The sequence below is a fragment of the Callorhinus ursinus genome, unplaced genomic scaffold (genome assembly GCF_003265705.2).
Source record: "Callorhinus ursinus isolate GAN/ISIS: 27379988/994484 unplaced genomic scaffold, GSC_fseal_2.0 scaffold25, whole genome shotgun sequence".
NCBI lineage: Eukaryota > Metazoa > Chordata > Mammalia > Carnivora > Otariidae > Callorhinus > Callorhinus ursinus.
The window spans coordinates 9,543,140-9,563,662 of NW_027397087.1; the positions used below are offsets into that span (position 1 = coordinate 9,543,140).

The 20,523-nt window shown below is 44.2% G+C and overlaps 1 protein-coding gene and 1 long non-coding RNA gene across 4 annotated transcripts in view; one reads left to right on the forward strand and one right to left on the reverse strand.

The window, feature by feature from the left end:
* Positions 1 to 20,523, forward strand: part of STARD9 (StAR related lipid transfer domain containing 9) — a 136,083-nt gene that overhangs the window by 75,880 nt on the left and 39,680 nt on the right. The window contains exons 10-23 of one of the 2 annotated variants that reach the window (XM_073876879.1): positions 3,319 to 3,386; positions 4,511 to 4,608; positions 5,020 to 5,229; positions 5,412 to 5,509; positions 6,519 to 6,596; positions 7,028 to 7,099; positions 9,416 to 9,631; positions 12,337 to 12,375; positions 12,834 to 12,885; positions 13,217 to 13,354; positions 14,008 to 14,090; positions 14,227 to 14,330; positions 19,300 to 19,487; positions 19,952 to 20,417. In XM_073876879.1, coding sequence (XP_073732980.1) covers positions 3,319 to 3,386; positions 4,511 to 4,608; positions 5,020 to 5,229; positions 5,412 to 5,509; positions 6,519 to 6,596; positions 7,028 to 7,099; positions 9,416 to 9,631; positions 12,337 to 12,375; positions 12,834 to 12,885; positions 13,217 to 13,354; positions 14,008 to 14,090; positions 14,227 to 14,330; positions 19,300 to 19,487; positions 19,952 to 20,417 — 1,910 coding nt within the window. Of the gene's footprint in view, positions 1 to 3,318; positions 3,387 to 4,510; positions 4,609 to 5,019; positions 5,230 to 5,411; positions 5,510 to 6,518; positions 6,597 to 7,027; positions 7,100 to 9,415; positions 9,632 to 12,336; positions 12,376 to 12,833; positions 12,886 to 13,216; positions 13,355 to 14,007; positions 14,091 to 14,226; positions 14,331 to 19,299; positions 19,488 to 19,951; positions 20,418 to 20,523 lie in introns of those variants that run through there. The other variant, XM_073876880.1, reaches the window with a different exon arrangement.
* Positions 12,892 to 18,458, reverse strand: LOC112832806 (uncharacterized). 2 transcript variants are annotated; one of them, XR_012373602.1, is made up of 4 exons: positions 18,348 to 18,458; positions 17,044 to 17,286; positions 13,576 to 13,615; positions 12,892 to 13,218 (listed from the first exon to the last, which is right to left on the reverse strand). It is a non-coding gene; the product is annotated as an uncharacterized lncRNA (long non-coding RNA). The 2 variants fall into 2 exon arrangements; XR_003210466.2 differs by having other exon boundaries at positions 18,291 to 18,458.

The following is a 20,523-nucleotide window of genomic DNA, read 5'->3' on the forward strand; positions in this document are numbered from 1 at the left end:
TGGGACTTGATCTCAGGACCCTGGGATCATGACCTGAGCTGAAGGCAGGCACTTAACTGACTGAGCCACCCAGGCATTCCCTTTTTTTTTTTTGAGTTGATCATTGTTGAAGCTAGGTGACAGGTACCTGGGGATTCAGTATATTATTTTTTCTACTGTCATATATGTTTGGAATTTCCCCTAATACAATTATTTTTAAGGCAAAAATAAAAGACTAATCAAGATAGTGTGACATTAACATTAAGATAGATCCATGGAACAGAAAGGAGTCCAAAATAAACTCATATATGTATAGGCAACTGATTTTTCACAAACTTGCAAAGGTAATTCAGTGCAGAATGTGTAATCTTTTCAACAAATGCTGGTAGGACAAGTGGATAAACTTATGTTAAAACAAAAAACAACCCCCCTTCCCCCCCAAATAAAACAACTTTGATCCATACCTTGCACTTTATCTAAAAATTAACTCCAACTAGAGCATAGACATAAATGTGAAGGCTGAAACTATTAAACTTGAAGATAACTTGGGAGAACCTTTGTGATATTGGATTAGGCAAAGAAATTTTTTAATAGGGCACTAAAAACACAAATTGAACAAAATGAAATTTGCCGTTGGTCAAAATTTAAAACTTTTCTTTGAAAGACATTATTAAGAGAATAAAAGGAAAAGCCACAGATAGGGAAAATTTATATGTAAAACATATCTGATAAAGGACTTGTATCCATGATATATAGAACTATCTCAGTAGTAAGAAAGCAACTCAATTTTAAACCAACACTTAACTAAAGAAAATATACAGATGGCAATTAAGCACTTGAAAAGATGCAAAAATCTTTAATCATTCAGGGAGTGCAAGTTAAAATCAAATGAGATACGACTATACGCTTTTTAAAATAGCTAAAATTCAAAAGGGGGATTATACTAATTTGTGGCCTGATATGTAGGAGCTGGAGTTCTCATCCACTATATTACCAGTTGAAATGTAAAGTGATTCAACTTTGGAAAATAATTTAACAATTTAAACATATAGCTACCGTATGATCCAAAACCACAAAGCTATTTTTCCCAAAAGAAGTGGTATGTCTGTACAAAGACTTGTACTCAGATATTCATAGCAGCTTTATTTGTAATTGCTCAAAGCTGGAAACAACCCAAATGTCCATGAAGAGGTGAATGGATAAATAAACCTGGTATATTCATACAATGGAATACGATTCAGCAATAAAAAGGAGTGAACTGTTGATACATGCCTCAACATGGATGAATCTCAAAATAATTATGCACAGTGAAAGAAACCAGACTTTGTATGATTCCATTTGTATGAAATATCCTGAGAAGACAAATTTTGTATAGAAAGTTGATGAGTGGTTGCCTAGGCATAGGGAAGGGAATGGAGATTGATTGCAAACCAACTTGAGGGAATTTAGGGGGTTATTGGAAATGTTTTAAAACTGGTTTTGGTAAAAAAAAAACAACAAACTGGTTTTGGTGATGGATGCACAACATTATAATAAACAAAACCCCACACTGAATTTTTTTTTAAAAAAAGGAAAAATAGTTTTGCTCTTGAGGGCTGGATGCCCCTGAATAGAGAACATAGGTAGAGTGCTTGCCCTGATAATTTAACATGCTGTGACTCCAGTTAAGGAGAGACAAACCCCATCGGGGGCCCCACACCTTCTGTGGATCTCTACTGATGAGAGTCAGCCCCGAGGAGGGGAGTTGAGCATTTGCCTGCTAAATTGTACTAAAAATTCAGGTACCTCTGAAAATTGTGCTCAGAGGACTTTGTGGGGATTTACTGTGTGCAAGTCCTGCTCATATGTTTAATGAAGTAAGGACTCAGGGCTTACTGATTGACTTATCAGACTTTGAGAGCTCATCTGGTTCAGAGCACATTCAAATACAGATTTCCTGAGTGATTTGGCTAAAAATCCAGAATATCACTTTGTTTAGGAGGGTGTCTAAGGGGAAAGAAACCACTCTGTTCCAAATGACAAGCTTTTTTTCCAAATGCAATATAGGGGCTTTATTTGGATCACAATTTGAACAAACCAAAAGAAAAAAAAAAAGACATCTGTGAGGCATTTGTACTGGGTATTAGCTAATAGTTAGGAGTTGTTATTCTGTTAAATTATGGGGGTTATGCTTTTTTAAAAATTTTAAAATTTATATATATATATATATATATATATTAAAGATTTTATGTATTTATCTGACAGAGACAGACACAGCAAGAGAGGGAACACAAGCAGGGGGAGTGGGAGAGGGAGAAGCAGGCCTCCCGCGGAGCAGGGAGCCGGATGCGGGGCCTGATCCCAGGACTCCGGGATCACAACCCGAGCCAAAGGCAGACGCTTAATGACTGAGCCACCCAGGCACCCCTAATTTTTATATTTTTTAAATTTATTTTTTATTAACATAATGTATTATTTGTTTCAGGGGTACAGGTCTGTGATTCATCAGTCTTACACAATTCACAATGCTCACTATAGCACATACCCTCCCCAGTGTCCATCACCCAGCCACCCCATCCCTCCCACCCACCTCCACTCTAGCAACCCTGTTTGTTTCCTGAGATTAAGAGTCTCTTATGGTTTCTTATGGTTTGTCTCCCCCTCCGGTTTCGTCTTGTTTCATTTTTCCCTCCCTTCCCCTATGATCTTCTGTCTTGTTTCTCAAATTCCTCATATCAGTGAGATCATATGATAATTGTCTTTCTCTAATTGACTTATTTCTCTTAGCATAATACCCTCTAGTTCCATCCACGTCATTGCAAATGGCAAGATTTCATTTTTTTGATGGCTGCATATTATTCCATTGTGTGTGTATATTGTGTGTGTGTACACACACCACATTTTCTTTATCCATTCATCTGTTGATGGACATCTAGGCTCTTTCCATAGTTTATCTATCGTGAACATTGCTGCTATAAACATTGGGATGCAGGTGCCCCTTCGGATCACTACATTTGTATCTTTGGGGTAAATACCCAGTAGTGCAATTTTCAACTTTTTGAGGAACCTCCATACTGTTTTCCAGAGTGGCTATACCACCTTGCATTCCATTCCCACCAACAGTGTAGGAGGGTTCCCCTTTCTCCACATCCTCACCAACATCTGTCGTTTCCTGACTTGTTAATTTTAGCCATTCTGACTGGTGTGAGGCGGTATCTCATTGAGGTTTGGATTTGTATTTCCCTGATTCCGAGTGATGTTGAGCACTTTTTCTTGTGTCTGTTGGCCATTTGGATATCTTTTTTGCAGGAATGTCTGTTCATGTCAAATGACAAGCTTTAAATGTGTTTTCTCCCTTAGGCAATCCTGGAGAACAACCTCCCCTCTGAAATTGCTAGCAAGATCAACCTTGTGGACCTAGCAGGCAGGTAATTAGGATTTCAAAGCCAAGGGGAATTAATCCCTTGACAATGACCTTGCTCTTGCCCATTTTACAGGGAATAAACTTGTTCCATCTTTTTTCACATTTCGATCATCCTGAGAAAATTACAAAAAAACCCACAATTTTTTGAATGCTATGTTAAGAAATTATAGTTTTCCAGGAGCTAAAAAAAATCTATGTCAAGGGTTCTAAATCTTAGCTGCCTAGTAAAATCACCTGGGCCTTTAAAAATTCTCAGTGCCTTGGTTTCATCTCTGATCAAATAAACCTCATTATTAGTGAGGTCAGAGGCAGTGCAGTCTTCAGTAATTTTTTGAAGCTGCCCAGGTGATTCCAGTTTATAGCCAAGATCAAAAAACACTGCTCTAAGTGGAAGTAACTGAGTTAGTGCACTTTTTTTCTCTGTCTTAATTGTATGCAGCCCTATGTGTTACTGGAAAAAAAAAAAAGAAATCTTTTAAAAATTCTGCGGCAATGAGGATACGACTTCCTAAGTTTTAGAAGAAAGCGTGAATTGTAGTCACATGTATATCCAGAAAGAAGAAAGTCTTGGGGATAATGTCACAAAAAAAAAGTGTGAGATGAGATAAAGCAAATTTTCATATTTTAAAACTGCTAAATTATTAATATGGTACATCATTCCATTAAAAATGAAGTGTTATCTCTGTCAGCTGCAACTCTGGCATTTTGGGGGGAAAATGAAGTGCTGTCTGGAAGAAACTATATCAGGCACCTGGAAGTATGACTTTTTAATATTTCCCATTGACAGTTGACAGATAATGATAAAGCCATTAATAGATGAAATTAAAACAAAGATTGGGCATATTGATGCTAATATCATTACTGTAAATGAGCATTACAGTTAGCTAAAAGTGCTCTGGCAGCCAAAATAAAGAAAATATAATGAATTATTTGATTTCTATTGCCCAAGAAGTGGAGGAATGCCAGTTCATTACAAGATGGTAATACTTTTTCTGGTAGTGAATTCTAAAAAGAATTTATCATGTGAGCTTTTTATATAATGTACATCATAATGGATAGTGTCTTTCAACATTATAAGGACAGTGTCTTCTTCTTTGCTTTTATTTTTGTTTTCATTGACTGTTTTAGTGAAAGAGCAAATCCCAGTTACTGTAAGGACCGCATTACTGAAGGAGCCAATATCAACAAGTCTCTTGTGACTCTGGGAATTGTCATCTCCACCTTAGGTATTTTGCTGATAGACCGGATCATCAGAGTGGGAGGGAGACTTTGGAAAATAACTCACATATTTTCATTTTATGAAAATGGGGTAGACATTTACAAGGTTCTTTTTTTTATAAAGTTACCTTCTGACTGAGGCCATAAATATTGATATTTGTCTGCAGTTGAGAACACTGTGTGGTCATCATCCCAACCCTCTCATTTCAAGAAGAAGGGAGACTGAAAACTCATGTAGCTCAGATAGTCTGTGTTCTGAGTCCAAAGTCTAATTCAGGATTCAAACTTGTAGCATTCTGTCATGCAGAGACGGATTACAAAGTGTGATACTTAAATTTGTGTTCTCCAACCATTGTTTTAATGCATGTGTTTCACAGTTCCTTTCTTCTTCCACTTTTATTATTTTGTTGTCTTTAAAGCCCAGAATTCCCAAGCATTCAGCAGCTGCCAGAGCCTCAACAGTACAGCCAGTGATGGTGGTGACAGTGGGATCCCTAGCTCTCCTTCTGGGACCAGCAGTGGAGTGGGGCCCTCCCGGAGGCAGTCTTACATCCCATACCGGGACTCCGTGTTGACATGGCTGCTGAAGGACAGTCTTGGAGGCAACTCCAAAACTATCATGGTTGCTAGTGAGTGGGATGCTGGAGCTGGTTCTGTGTTGGGACTGGTATTCTGCCTCAGAGAAAGGGCCATGACCACCCATTTCATTAAGGGTCTCATAATACAGCATGGATGGTAGCAGTAAGGCAAGTGGTTACAGGCTGGGTCAGAAGGGCTTGGCGTGGTTTTTAACTTTCTCCTTCTAACTCAGCTGTGTCTCCTGCACACACTTGCTACAGTGAGACCATGAGCACACTGAGGTATGCATCCAATGCCAAACACATCATCAACAAGCCACGGGTAAATGAGGTGAGACCTTCATTTAAAGTCCTGGTCTGGTATCGTTTACACTAAGTTCTTTTATTCTCTCATTTTTTAAATTCCTTCCTTCCTTCCTTCTTTTCTTTCTTGTTTCCTTTCCTTTCCTTCCCTTCTTTCTTTTTCTGTCTTTCTCTCTCTTCACCCTCACCCCAACTTGCCTGACTTTGCCAAATGAAAATGGAGTGGAATTCTTTCTTTCAGTGTCATACCCTTCTCTCATATCTCTGCTGACTTAATTCAGTTGCCTTTTTGAATAATTTATTTTAGATATTTCTCTGAGACCATTCCTTTTAAGATCTTTGGTGTACCACTGCCACCCTAAGGGAGATCATTTAAAAATTTCTGTGTTCTCTGCTTTTATTTTGAGTTTATGTTGATGTATGTTTATATTTTATTTCTTTTCTGTGCAAACTGCAGTGACCTCTGTTTCAGGCTAAAAAGGGGCATATTAAGGAATTTATTTGTTTTGAAAAGGAGTAATAATGAGAAATTTAAAAAATATGCTTTGCAATTTCAGTGAAAAGTTTCAGGGCAGGGATCACAAACTGGTGGCCAGGCCTATATAGCCCATCTGTGGACTGTTTTAGAAGGCAATGTAATTAGGTAGGTACTAAGTTTAGTCACATTACAGGAAGATGAGCATCTACTACCTACACATGTGCTGGCACTTGTGTTACCCATCAACCTCCTGCTCAAGGGCAGCGATTCTCATACTTTAGTGTAGATCAGAATCACCTCCTGGAGGATTGGTTACACCACAGCTGGGCCCCAGCCCTCAAGAGTTTCTGATTTGGTGGGTGGTGGGGAAGCAGAATTAGCATTTCTAACAAGTTCTTAGGTGGAGTTGATGTGGTTCTGGGACCATACTTTGAGAAGACTGTTTCAGAAGTTACTCCAAAGGAGTAAACCACTTTTTCCAAACTAGTTCTGTGTAGCATCTTAGAGCTGGTTGGGGCCTGATACCAGTCTTTGTGATACCTAGTTCTTTGTGTTTCAGGATGCAAATATGAAACTGATCAGAGAACTCAGGGAGGAGATTGGAAGACTCAAAGCCATGCTGCTGAGCTTCGAACTGGTATTCAGGCTATCAGAACTTTTCTGTTCCCCAAAACCTGCTTTTCTTCTGCATAGAATCAGAGCCCTGCTGCATTTCATGTTTCCAATTAAGGGACACTTGTGGAACAGAGGCAGGAGCAAAGACAGGACATGGATGACTCTGATTACCTGAGTAGTTTCAGATGGGGTGGATATCGCCACTATATCATTTTTGTTGTCCAAAGGGCATTTGCCTAAATGGCCCTTCTTCTGTGTGTAGGTGGATTCAAGGAATGGGGCCCTCTAGAAAAATTTCTTCGAATTTTCCTTCTTTGTACCAATGTGAACCCCAATATTTAAGCTTCTGATTTGTTTCTGATTTTAATGATAAAGTCTTTTCTTTATCTGCCCCTCTCTTCCTTCATAAGAGTAAGGGTGAGACCCACAAAGCCCATCTGTCTCTTTGTGCAGAGAAACTACAGTCTATTAAATGAGGAAAAGGATGAGAATCTGAAGGAGCTGGTTCTCCAGAATGAATTGAAGGTGGGTGAATTGGGTGGACCCAGTTATGCTCTGCATCACCCTGGTAGTGGGTCTCATCTCCCTCCATTATTCCTGAGTCATGGCTGCTCCCTTGTGAGGACAGAGAGTTTCTATCTAGTTTAGAGACAGTTTTTGTCTTCATTGAGCTTTGAGTGGGGAATGAGTTTGCCTTAGGGGCTGGTAACTGGCTTTCTTTGTTTTGTTCTCTTAGGGGTTAATGATATGGCAGAGAGTAGTGGAGGTAAGGTTAGGGCCAGTTTAGGAGTTTGGACTTGACATTCACAATATTAATCATGTCTTCTTGAACCAGTTTGGTGACATAATGAAAGTGTATATTGGGAAATTAATATGACAGTTGTGTGTAGGATGAATTGAAGGGAGGGAAGATTGGAAGCAGAGAGATCAACCAGGAAAGAGACTAATTTTGTGACTCCATGAGGGTGAGGACAAGACATATGGGGAGGTTAGATTAAATGGTGCTTCCTGGAGACACTTACAAGGAAGAGATGGCAGGCATTATTTGGTGACATTTTAGAGTTAGATACCACAACCCAAATGTCCCAATTCCCAGTATTCTGTTGCATCATCATTATACATTATAAAGTATCCTGGCTATGTCAGTATTTTGTTACCCAAACTAAACTTTAGGACTACATCACACATCCAGACATTTCTCAAAAATTCTGTGCTTAAATATATGTTCTGATTTTTGGTTCAGAAAATATTACTGCTGTATACATAAAAGATGAAGTACAGAGTCAGAATCATTCCAAGCTCATTAGCAGTTTTACATTATACATTTCTGGCAGACCTGGACTTGAATCTGCCACTTGCTGGCCTTTGACCTTAGGCAGTAAAGGGGTAGGTGATGAAAGCCAGCCAGAAGGGGAGGTGTGTTCAGCGGTACCTCCAGGTAGCTGAACCAGGCAGGCTAAACTGTAAGCCAGACTGCCCTGCTGCTCACCTTTGCCAGGTCCTTATCCAACCCAGCCCTTCATGGGTACCCTGTAGTCTCACTCTTTGCAAACTTCAACTCAATGAGTATAATGTTAAAAATAACATTTCTAGAGTATGTAAAACACTTGTACCTAAACTTGTCATACTTTGTTTCTTCTCAAGTACTTAGCTGAATCCAGGTCCTTTTCCTGCTTCCTCAGTTCTTCTATTCCCGGGCTAACTTTCCTGCCTGGGCATCCATTTCCACCAAAAGAAGAAAAAAGTACCTTACATTCAACGTTGTTAATTCACGTTCCCCAGGTGGCCTTACCTTAAGGCCTCTAACTTGCTGTATTTTGTGTGTGTGTGTGTGTGTGTTTATACATATGTATACACATGTATACATATATACATGTTTTTTTTTTTAAGGCGGGGTAGAGGGAGAGAGAGAATCTTAAGCAGGCTCCACGCCCAGTGTGGAGCCCGATCTGGAACTCGATCTCACAACCCTGATATCATATCCTGAGCCGGAATTAAGAGTCAGATGCTTAACCCACTGAGCCACGCTGGCGCCTCTACATATTTTTTTAAACTCTGTTCCTAATACACAGTAAGCCCTCAATATTTTATTGTTATTATTACCTGGTCTTTCAGACCAGTTTTTCTTTCTCTCTTTTTTTAGAAATTTTAAATAGAATTTTTATTGGAATATGATGGACATGCAGAAACATAAAATACACAAAATACAAAAAACACAAAATACAACATAGTAGCATTCAATGGATTTTCCACAAAGTGCACACAGCCATGTAACCACCACCCAGATCAAGAAATACAGTACTACTGGTGCTACCCAAGATCCCTCATGGCCCACTGCAGTCAATGCCCCGCCGAAGGTAACAACTATTAAGACAACTGTCAGACCAGTTTCTTACAGTCTTCGTTCTGAGGAGATTCCCCTTGATGCTTTGTGTATCTTTGAGCCCCATACAAGCTTATATTAGGATTTGAGGTTCTGCACTTTGGGAAAGAAGTGTTGGGTCATAAAACTATTCCCAGTATGGATCACATAGAAGAGGGATAGGGAAAGGGGAATTATAAACATAGATATATGACTAACATCTCAATTAATTTTAAAAAATAACATTTATGGCATTTTTTTTATAGAAACAATACATGCTTGTTGCAGAAAACTTTAAAAATAACATTTACGGAGGGAGTTTCTATTTATAAAAGTAATACTTGCTTATTGAAGAGATGTTAGAAAACAGCTCACAGAGGAGGTGCAAAAGCTTTGAATAGTAACACTGAGGAAAGTGAGGAAGGAATGCCATGAGGAATCAGACCAAGATGACTTCTGACCTTAAGTCTGCTCCACAGGCGGGGTGTCTAAAACCGCCTCCTCCATCTCTGCAGATAGACCAGCTGACTAAAGACTGGACCCAGAAGTGGAATGAGTGGAAGGCCCTCGTGGAACATTACAGAGTGGACATCAACAGGAGGAGGGCTGGCGTGGTCATTGACTCCAGCCTGCCACATCTAATGGCCTTGGAGGATGACGTACTCAGCACAGGTGTCGTGCTCTATCACCTCAAGGTGAGCAGGCTGGTGCATTCCCTCTTTTCCTGAGCCACTGGCCCCAGAGGTCAAAAACAGAGAAGTTGACGGCAGTAGCCATGCATCTATGAATTGAGCCAGTTGCCACTGAGCTGCCTTTTAGGTTTGCCCTCAGGAAACTGGGCTAGCCAACCAATCGTGATTCATTTGCTTTTGTATAATTAGAGCAGAAGACTGGAAATCAGAACAATTATTTGTTTTTCTGTGGCTGCCACTGTGCTCTTAGATAACTTACTTTCATTCTCTGTGATTTAATCTCCTCATTTTAAAGTAAGAAAGGTGCTGCTTATATTCCTTTTCTGGCTTCCTGAAGGACAGGAGTGCAGACATGGAGTGAAATCCTAACCTCAAAATACCATGGGCACTCCCAAGTTCTGCACATCCAGGCTGCTCACAGACAGCTTTCAGAGGCTAGAGGGGATCAAGATCTGAAACAGTTTCCTTCTAATACCTCCCCACTCCTCAACTCTCAAGTCAACAAAAAGTGCACCTCCTGCTTCTCCATTACTAGGTTTACCGGGTAAGGAAGAGAGGAGAATGAAAGTCGATGCAGAAAGCTTAAAGAAAGCATGAGGGAGAGCCCAGAGAGCTGGTGGGCCAGGGTGGGGCAGGGCACAGCAGGCAGCCATCTAGAAGTCGGAATGAAGCTCCTGCCTTCCAAGAAAGACCTGGATCACCTGGTTGTCACATGGAGGCAGGTCCTCATTTCTAAATGAAGCATTTTGAGAGTTAGTCCCCACTGGTAGGTCAGTCATATCCTGTCCTCATCAAAAATATTTGTCTCCCTGTGGTTGGCAGAACATACTTTATGTGGCCAAAATCCCTATGCTCACTGAAAATCCAATCATCATTCTCCTAATTGCCCCCAGCTGCCATTTGAAAGGAACAGAGTTTATGGGGGATACATAAACTGCTGCTCTTATCTCTGGAGAAGTCAGGCTTCTAATGCTGTCCTGCATCTGGTAGTGAGATATTAAAAGGCGCTCATTTTAGGATAAGCCCTTAGGGAAGTTGTCAGAGACCGAGCCTCTCAGAAAGTTAAAGCAGCTTATTTTCAACACAGTGAGTCTAAATTCGCTCGGTGAAAATGCCTCAGGCAGAAGTGGCTGTTACCTAAATAACAGATCTAAATACCAAAGGCTGTCAATCCTATTAGAACCAAGGAGAGAGGCTGGAGGTCAGGAAGAGACCAGGTGGATTAAAAGGGTTAATATCTGAGTAGAGCTGATCTGCTGTATTGGTTGGATGTGGAGCGAGCAGATGAAGCTAGAACTCAAGGGCTAGAACTCAGGGTGGCATCAGAAGGTTGAAGGACAGGACTGAGCTTGAACCAGAGACAAGGGATGAGCGCAGGCCTCATCCAAACGCAGGAGTGCTGGTTTTCATTGCAGAATCTGTGTGCACTGAGGGCGGTGCCCCCTCCTTGATGCGTTTCCAGTGAACCTGAGGGATGAGGGTTCAATCTAGTTCCAATCCTGGAATTCTTCATTTTATATACCCATTTTCTCCCTTTTTGTTTGTTTAGATCCTGGTTTGGGTAATAGTATAGCAGTAATTGCTCAAGGATCTCTGTCTGTTTGTTTGCATTGCTGTCTTGGTCACAGACCTAATCCCTGTCTATGCCCAGGAAGCTTTTTTCCCTTTGGTCACCTTGGGAAGTACCTTGGGTGGGAAGAGGACAGAGGGAAGTGTGGGTGGAGCACAGGTTACTGGTATCCTGGACTTCATTCTCATAATTGCCTTGTGCCATTAATTCTCTCTGCATAAATAAGCAGAGGGGGCAGCAAGCACAGGCATCAACTAAGTCCTTGTTAAATGAGATGCCATTGTGTTTTGTGGTGGTCTCTGCCCTGTAGAGGTAGGAGTTGTGATAGGCTGTGACCTTATCTTTTAGCAAGGAATGCATTTCATCATCAGGGCTGATCATGAACTGGCAGGAGAGGTCTTGACCCCTTTTCCTCAGTTTTGTTTGGTGGTGTTTGTAGAGGCCAGCATCCATTTGTTTATGTGGTCCTCAGTGGCTGAGCAGGAAAGGCTGGGCTCTGGCTGTCTGTGGGTGCAAGCCCAGTAAGGTCAGAGTCTCATTCATTACTTCCAGGAGCCTGCCTTTACACCAGCTATTTTAGGGGAGCTGCAGGGACCGCCCACTTCTGACTGCTAACAGTGAAGCCTAGTAGGGAACTCTCTGCTCACTTCAAAAACATCAGCTACCAGGGAGGTGGTATGGTGAGGATGGACAAGCATGGGCTCAGGCCCAGAGAGACCTCAATTCTAGCCATGGCTCTCCTATTTAGTATATAGGTTCCCTGGACAACTTTCCCCATCAGCTTCAGATTCTTCTTATATAAAAGGGAGATAATAACTATTTTAGGTTGTTTAAGGATTAAGTAAGAGATGTCTATAAAGCACTCAGTGCAATGCCTGGGACATAGTGATTGGTTTTTCAATACATGATAAACATGTATCTAAACTCAGCATCTCTGTTGTCATGTTGCTGCCTTCCCCAAACAGAGGTATGTGTTCCTAAAAGAATTGCCATAATCCAAGGGCCAAAAGGCCCTGTCTTCTACTAACCCAGTGATTCGTTTATGCTAACTCCAGTTTCCCTTCCTCTCTTATACTTTCTTCCAGTCCTTTTTGATTCTAGATATGCTTTTCTCCTATTTGTGCTTTACCCTTCTTAGCATCTGGTATCTGTTGAACTTCATCTGTCAACCAAGAAGGTAAAAATCCTGTGCTTCCGTACATCTTCATAGAACTTGTGTCTCTTTGAGACTAAATGGACCAGACTTGGACCGTACCAACCTTAGTCCCTGGAGGAAAGTTCTGCCTGTGTGCCCACTTTCTCAGACTAGGGAGTCTCTGACCAGTGGGTCATGGCTGTTCCCTAACATCAGGCTGTGGGACAGACGAAAGTTTGCCAATACTTGTTGACTTTGCCAAGAGCTGGTGCTGCTTTCTTATGTCCCTCCCCCCCCCCCCCGCCTTCTCAGGGGCTTCCTGGGCTGCAGTGAGTGGGCAGAGCAGTCAGAACAGCCTGGACCAAAGTTGAGAAGTGGTGTGGAAAATGCCAGGGTGGGCATGGGAAGACAGTGGTAACACTCCAACAGGTAGACTCTGCTTTGGGGGCAGGCTGTGTCTCTTTTTACTCTTGTTAAAAGGGCTTTGTGTTTTCCTTTAGGAAGGGACAACAAAAATAGGAAGGATTGACTCAGACCAGGAACAGGACATTGGTAAGTGCTAGAACATTTGGGTCTGGCACTGTGGCAAGTAGTCATGTGTGACCAGTCTCTTTAGAGGAGCCTGATGATGCTCTGATGAGAAGAAGATATCTCTGAAGATCAAGGGACTGTTCCTGTTTTGTTTCTACGTTGTGGTCGTGGGTCAGGGACATGATAGGAGGAGTCCCACACGGTGGGAGGATCCAGGTCTGGGTGGTTTCAGGTGGTGGCTCTTCCTCTCTTGTCATAATGTTAAGATCTTCCAGATGTGGATTCTGATCTCATAGAAGGGGTGTTTCCCTGGGTTGTCTCTCCACCCCATTGACCCCCATCTCTTGTATAGTCCTGCAGGGGCAGTGGATTGAGAGGGACCACTGTACTATCACCAGTGCCTGTGGGGTAGTCATTCTGCGACCTGCCCGGGGGGCCCGCTGCACAGTCAATGGCCGGGAGGTCACTGCCTCCTGTCGTCTGACCCAAGGTAAGACTGCTTATAGCTCTATTTATGCCAGGATGAGGGATGGACTCCCTCCATTCTCATGGGCCACATCCAGAGAGCTCCCTGAAGCAGGCTTTAAAGTTGGGACACCCAGCCTCTGCACTCAGAGATGTGAAGATTTCCTAATACCACCCTCTTCCCATAAACAAAGAAGCCTCAATTCTGGGGTTCCAGGGTGGAGAATGACTCTCTGAAATTTGTACCTGTGTCCTTGGGAAGGTCTCTGAACCTCAGTTTTCTCATCTGTAAGAAAACCATAAGAGGATTGTTGTGAGGATTGAATGAGCTAGTTCATATGATGTTCTTCACAGTTCTTGGCACCCAGGAAATACTCATTATCATCATTGCTATTACTACTATTGTTAACCTATTACTAATACTACTATTGTTAATCTAATGTTAAACATTCCCTCACTATTCCACTGGGAACTCATTTTGCTTTCCCTTGGAGTAGCAGAACTCCTCCTATTCATTTTGTTAATTCAGTACATATGCTGTGAGATATCCAGTGAATCTTACTCACCTAAGTTATCAACTTGTTGAGGGCAAGATTTTGTTTTCCAGAGGGGTGCCCTACACATAATATATACTCAGAACGTGAGCTGTTGATTAATTCTCACCTGTCTCTGTCACAGGAGCAGTCATAACTCTGGGGAAAGCACAGAAGTTCCGATTCAACCACCCAGCAGAGGCCGCTGTCCTGCGGCAGAGAAGGCAGGTGAGTGTGCTCTGGTTTCAAGGTGGCTGCCAGCCTCTCTGTTTCTCCTTTTTGAGGGACAAGTTTGAGCTTTGTCTCGTTCTCTTGGAATGGGGCTGGTGACAGCAGCCTCACTGCTTTTCTTCCTCGTTCCCAGGTCGGAGAGGCTGTCAGTGGCAGTGGCTCTTTGGAATGGTTGGACTTGGATGGGGATGTCACTGCCTCCCGGTTGGGTCTCTGCCCTTTGCTTTGGAAGAAAAGGTGAGAAACATGTGCTCCTTCCGCTGTGGAACCTACTGTTCTTACTTAGTCTCTTACAACATGGAGCCGGATGGGGGAGGTGAATGTGAGTGAGTGAGGCCTGTGCAAGTGATTGAGGGATCCCGAGCTAGCTGCTTAGCTTGTTGTTGGCAAGGAAGCGGTCTTGGCCTTCATTCATTTCCTGTTCAGTATTGTAACTTTGTTCATCACTGAAAGGAGTATATCATTTGATGTTTCCTACGGCCACTTTCCTCTGTCAAGACTTGAATGTGACGTGTTCATACGTATCTTTGAGACTGCTTCTGAACTTACCTCCCTGTGTTCCCCTTTAAATTCTGGACTGCCTGTGTGTGAGTTCATAGGGTGTGTCAACTTCCAGGACTATGGCTTCCTCCAGGTTTTTAAAGAGAGTATGGGACTGAGAATCTTTTTTTTTTTTTTCTCAATACCAAGGGTTCAGAACTACACATAAGAGGGTCAGAAACTCCTGGAACAATATGCAAATATTTTGGGGTTCTGCCCTCTCATACCCACTTCGCCTGCATTGTGACCATGGAAACATGGAGTCAGTTTTCTATGTGATTGATGGCAACTACTTTTCTTCTTCATAGTCATTCTTTTTTTTTTTTTTTTTTTAAATATTTAATTTATTTATTCACGAGAGACAGAGGGAGAGAGAGAGAGAGAAGCAGGCTCCCAAGGAGCAGGGAGCCCGATGCGGGACTCGATCCCAGGACCCTGGGATCATGACCTGAGCCGAAGGCAGACGCTTAACCATCTGAGCCACCCAGGCACCCTCTTCATAGTCATTCTTGATCCATTTCTACATAGAATGCTCTTCCCAGATCTACATGTCTTATAAGTCGGATACTAGGAACAGTGGTATCCTTCCTGTAAGTCAAAGTAGCCTCTGACCTGGGGACGTTCTATAGAAAATGTCAGCAGGAGACTCAGTGTTTGTGAGACCCAGGAGGCTGCCCAGCACCATGAGCACGGGGCTCTGGAGGGGTTCTGATGGCCCTTTCCCCTGGTTCCTTCAAGAGGGATCTAGCTGTTCTTTTCTCAGGCCAGGAGCATTTGCTGGCAGCTGACGACAATTTTGGGTCTGACCTTGGTGGTGAGGGGCCTTAGACGTAGGAGCAGAAGTGCTGTGATGCAGGGAGCATGAACAGCAGGCAAGTCCTCACGTGCGGGCTGCTAAGGACCGAAGGATGAGGCAGAGTCTAAGGCAGGATGGCCCCAGTGTTGCATGACGGAGGACTCTATGGAGTGACAGGGAAGGTGGGAGAGGTGACACAACTGGAGTGTATCAAGGCCAGGGCGGATTAAGGAGTAGCTGGAGCGTTTGTTTTGTCAGAGTGCAGTCATGAAAGGAGGCCTTGTCTTAGGTCTGGTTTCTGCTGGGAAGATGCATTGGAGCTCTGTCTTTCCCAGAGTTCACAGGTGTGCAGAGAAGAGAGCCCTGCAGCTTAACGAGCTGTGATATTGAAAAGTCACGTTGGAGTTGGATAAAGCTGCATCACGTCCTGAATTTCTGAAGTAAAAGCTGTGTGGCTTTAGGCAAGTTACTGAGTCTCCGAGTCTGTTGGCTCAGCCTAAGTAAGGATACTACCATCTGTCTCCAAGAGATCTGTGTGATAGGGGTTGAAAGAGCAAGTACATGTGGAGTGCTTTGCACGATACCTGACGCTGCCAGCCCCGCTGCTGGAGGCCCTTGTTCAGAGCTGCCCAGGTACACAGCCTCCCTTTCATTTTTGTGCCTCCCACCTTGTCCCAGCTGACCCATCCACCCTAGAGAACATGGGTCTTCTCCTGCCTTTTTAAGGTCTTCTCAGCTCTCTGGCACATGGGCACTGACGTGACCTTTCAGCAACACCAAGAATGCATCCTTTCATTTGGAGAGGACAGAGAGGGATTGGAGAATCAAGGCCTCTCCCACTCGCTGCCTCCACTCTTTAGCACCAACTCCAGGAGCCTGTGGGCTGGGCTGGTCCTATGCAGCTCCCGTAGCTAGCATCTGCGTGCCAGGCCCTGGTGGAAGTGGGGTGGAGTGGGGCTCAAGCCTGTGATTGGGCAGAGGGACCGGGGAGAGAACCCGTGAGAGAGGAGAAAACTGCCTGTTGTCAGCTGGGCTGCCAGACTGGATTTGTGGCTGTGTCTCCATGAGAGTCTCATCTGTTCTGGTGGGGTTGGCTCTAAAGCCTCTCCTTGTCCTAGAATTTTCTTCCCTTGTTTTTCTCTCTGGAGGAGCACTCATGGGGAGCCTACAAAGCTGGAGCTAACTCCAGAGCCAGAGGAGATTGGCCAGTCTGCCTCTTTTTACCCTTTGCAGCAGTGATCTAGACCAGAGAGGAGTTTGTCCTCGAAAACTGTTGCATTTCCCCTTTGGAATTTTGGGGGCTTAACCTTAAGTGCTTAGAGCCTGGGACACCCTGTTGCTGCCGCCACTGCTGCCTTAGTGAGTACACACTGCTGCATTCTGCTGCAGAAGCTGTCAGGCCTCGAAGCAGCTGGGAGGCCTGGGAGAGAGGGTGGGGGAGGGCGTGATGGAGTCCTGGCAAGCAGGAGACCAGGCAGCAGCGGGGAGATGCTGGAGCTACCCACGATGAAGGGCAGTCATCTGACAGAGGTCCTTGGCTGGCAGGTAACTGAAGACTTGCCAGTAGTAATCTACCTGGATATGTAACATAATGTTGGTATTTTTTTTTCCCACCTGCTTTCTGGGTGGAAAAGCACATTTGACTGATGTGCTTAGCAGAGGAGCCATTTTTCAGTCTACTGGCATGTGGCATCTCAGGTGAATGTGCTGTGTCTCTAGTGATCATCCCAGACAGCTTCCCCTTGCAGGTCTTGTTGGTGCTGTGAAGGAAGCTGCATTGGGTCCGCAGGAGCTGACTGGCTCACTGCTGGGGGAAGGTAGAGGGAGTTGTCTGCTCTGGAGAAGCAAATTGTGAATCTGAGGATTGGGAGACAGGGAGAGAAGGAAGTTGTGAATACTCTGGGAATTAAGAATAAAGATGCCCTTCCTGCTCTTTGCATCTGATGGTCTGGACTTTAGCTGGGTTTGTCTAAGACCTTCTGATGGTCATGTTTGTAATTCAGCCATGTCTGTAGTCAGACAAAATTTGGAGCAGTAATGCAGGCATGATACATATAAATACATGTATAAAATGTTTCCCATTAATGGCCTTTTCTATCTGTTTGGTATAAACTGGTTTTCTATTCTAACTGCTGTCCCTAGTCTTTTGCCTTACATGTGACAAAGGGTGCTTTTCCTTTTTTCTGTACATTCCAGTGTGTGTATTTGGCCTTTTGCCCATAGCAGTCAGTGCCAGTTTTCCCCTGAGCATACTCAAGTATCTGGGCCTGTCCAAGTCCTCGGACCCATTGTAGATTGAGTCACCTCATAGCCTCCTTCCCGGGGAAGAGATTGCTATCATGTCACCTCCTACCTACCCTCCACACCCCCCGCCCCATTCATCCTTCACTCTCCTCTGAAGGCTGCATTAAGAAATCACAGTTTCTTCTAAGGCAGAGGCAGCAAACTTTCTGTAAAGGACCAGATAATATTTTAGGATTTGTGGGCCGTACAGTCTCTGCTGCAGCTATGCAAGCAGCCTAGATAATACATGAGCAAATGAGTATTCCAATAACACTTTATTCACAAAAACAGGCAGTGGGCCACATTCGGCCTATGGGCTATCGTTTATGGACCTCTGCTTTGATAAACCCTCTGTGATTTCATTCTGCTCTACCAAGTAGTAAATGTAAGCCAGGTGAACCCCCTAGAGTACTACTGCTCAGACTATGTAGTGTAAGTTATTAAGTGAGCCTTGAAGAGGCATGGTATCCTGGGACCAGAATGAAGTCTAAGGGCTGGCTAAGGGAGGGCAGATTGGGGCTTTTTTATTAGCTTGCAGCAGATCCCAGTCCCTCCCAGTCACTCCCTACTCCCACCACCTGGAATCGCCGTGCACTTGGCTCCTTTAAAAACCTGAATGACAGGGATGGAGAGACCTTGCTGTGAGGTCCTTGCATAGGAGGCCATGTGTGACCAAAGGAAAAGCCACACAGGTAGAAGCTGTCAGTCTTCAGAGGAAGGCTCTAACTCATCCATGGCCACATAAGAACCTGATGGCAGAATAAAGCATGACTACAATCTAGAATTCTTTTTAAACTTTGTATTATGGAGAATTCCAAATATACAACCAGTCATCAAATCATGGCTAATCTTGTTTCATTTATATTCCCACTCCCTTTCCACTCTCCCCTGCTCTCCCCGACTGGATCTAAATAAATCCCAGGCAGTTTCACCAGTAAGTACTTCAGCATGTATTTCTGAAAGTTATGGTAGAGTCTAAAACTCTTGAACTCTGTTCTTGGGCTCATTCACTGAGAACCGCGCTCAAGTGGAGACTAGCTCTCCTCCGGGTCTCCAGGCACACACACAGGTGTGGTGTGCATATAAATTCTCTCCTCTAGATTGGCTGTCTCCTACTCCCAGGTCACAGAGGGTTTCTGTTTCACAAAATGGAGATGGAATCATAATCTCTGAACAAGTAGTAGAGTTTCCATTCCCACAATGTTTGGAGCTTCTGTTCTACTCTGTTTCCAGCAGGTTTTAAGCAGACCTTTTTCTTTTTTAAAGGACAAAGCTTCTTGATTTAGCTAAAATGTTTGTGTTTTTTAAAGTTGCTTTACTTTCCTGGTCACTTTCCTTAACCAGAATGAACCTGTGTTTCTAGTCAACTCACAGTCTAAGAATATGCTAGTCTAAGGACCATTCTCCCCTCCTGCACTGTGACATCATGAACTGCCTATGACAGCATGCCTATGTGTAAGTTGCCAGAAGTTCAAAGCCCACTCTGCCCTGTTGAATTCAGGGCTCTCAGAAAGGCTTAGACTGCCACTGGTTTGTCCTGAACTGGGTTTGCATTTCCCTTGGGTAACCCTGGCCCCTCTGTGATAGGAGAGTGCTAGAAGAGCAGAATGACGAGGACCACCAGCTGCTGAGGGCTGGAGAGGCGCCCCACAGGGCCCAGATTCAGCAGCAGCACTACGTGGGGCATTTGAGGCAGCAAATCCTAGCGGGACAGATTAGAGCCAAACAGGATCTGGAGTTGGACCAGGCGCACATCAGCCGGCAAATTAAAGACAGTAGGTGCCTAGTGCTCACCGTGTCTGCTTCACCTTCTCATCTCTTCATTTTCATATTTCCACATCCTTCCTTATTCTCTCCTTTGTTTTCTTTGTGATATGATGGAATCTTCGATATTAGGTGTTCTCTCCCCTCTTTCAGAAACCAGAGGCTCTTATGAGGGGCTGGAAGCAAGAATAAGGAAGCTACCTTCCTTACTGCCCCTCAGAGTGATGGACCCCCTGCTCTCTCCTCACGTACACATTTATCCATGCTTTGCTGCCTGCCCCAGCATGTGCTAAGGCCTAGGGGCTTCCTTCCCCAGCCCTGTGGTAAGGGGTCCCGGTAGCCCTCATCCACCACATCACCCTGGCCAGCACTTTCCCTCCATTCATGTCCAGCCACAGCCAGAGGTGTCTGAGTCTAGGCTGCATGGGTAGGGAGGGAGGTGCTGACTTTCTCTCAGGGAGTCTTTGGTTCCCAGACCAGCAGTGGCTGCTCGGAGAAGAGACCTGGCTGGCTGGCTTGCAGCAGCAGCAAGACCACGTGGTAGAGAAAGAACTCGAGGCCTGTGTGCCACCTGGTGCTTGGCTTCAGGCAGATCCTGAGACTCTGCTAAACCCACTGGTCCGAAGCCAGAAGAGGGAGGTGCGACTGCAGCTTGGGCGCAGGAACGTACTTCGGGCAGCACAGCGGGACATCTGGCGAAGAAAGGCCTCCTTCCAGCTAGAGAGAATCATCAGGAAGCAGAGGCTGCTGGGGGCCCAGAAGGGACTGGAGCAGCCCAAGGCGTTGTGCTGGCTCCAGGATGACGGCACCCAGAAGCCCCCATACCGGGTACCTGGCACTGACGCCATGGTCCCAGGGCCTCAACATAGAAACAGATGGACAGGTTACAGTTCTTTGAGCCTCCAAAGGCTCTGCAGCCGGTACTTGCCCCAGCTACACAGGTACAGCCAGCGGCGGTCACCTGGGGTCATTGGCTGAGGTTTACTGCCTTGTTGCTCAGATGGTGTTCTTTACTTCCCAGGGCCTCAGTTTCTCAGTCTGTGAAAT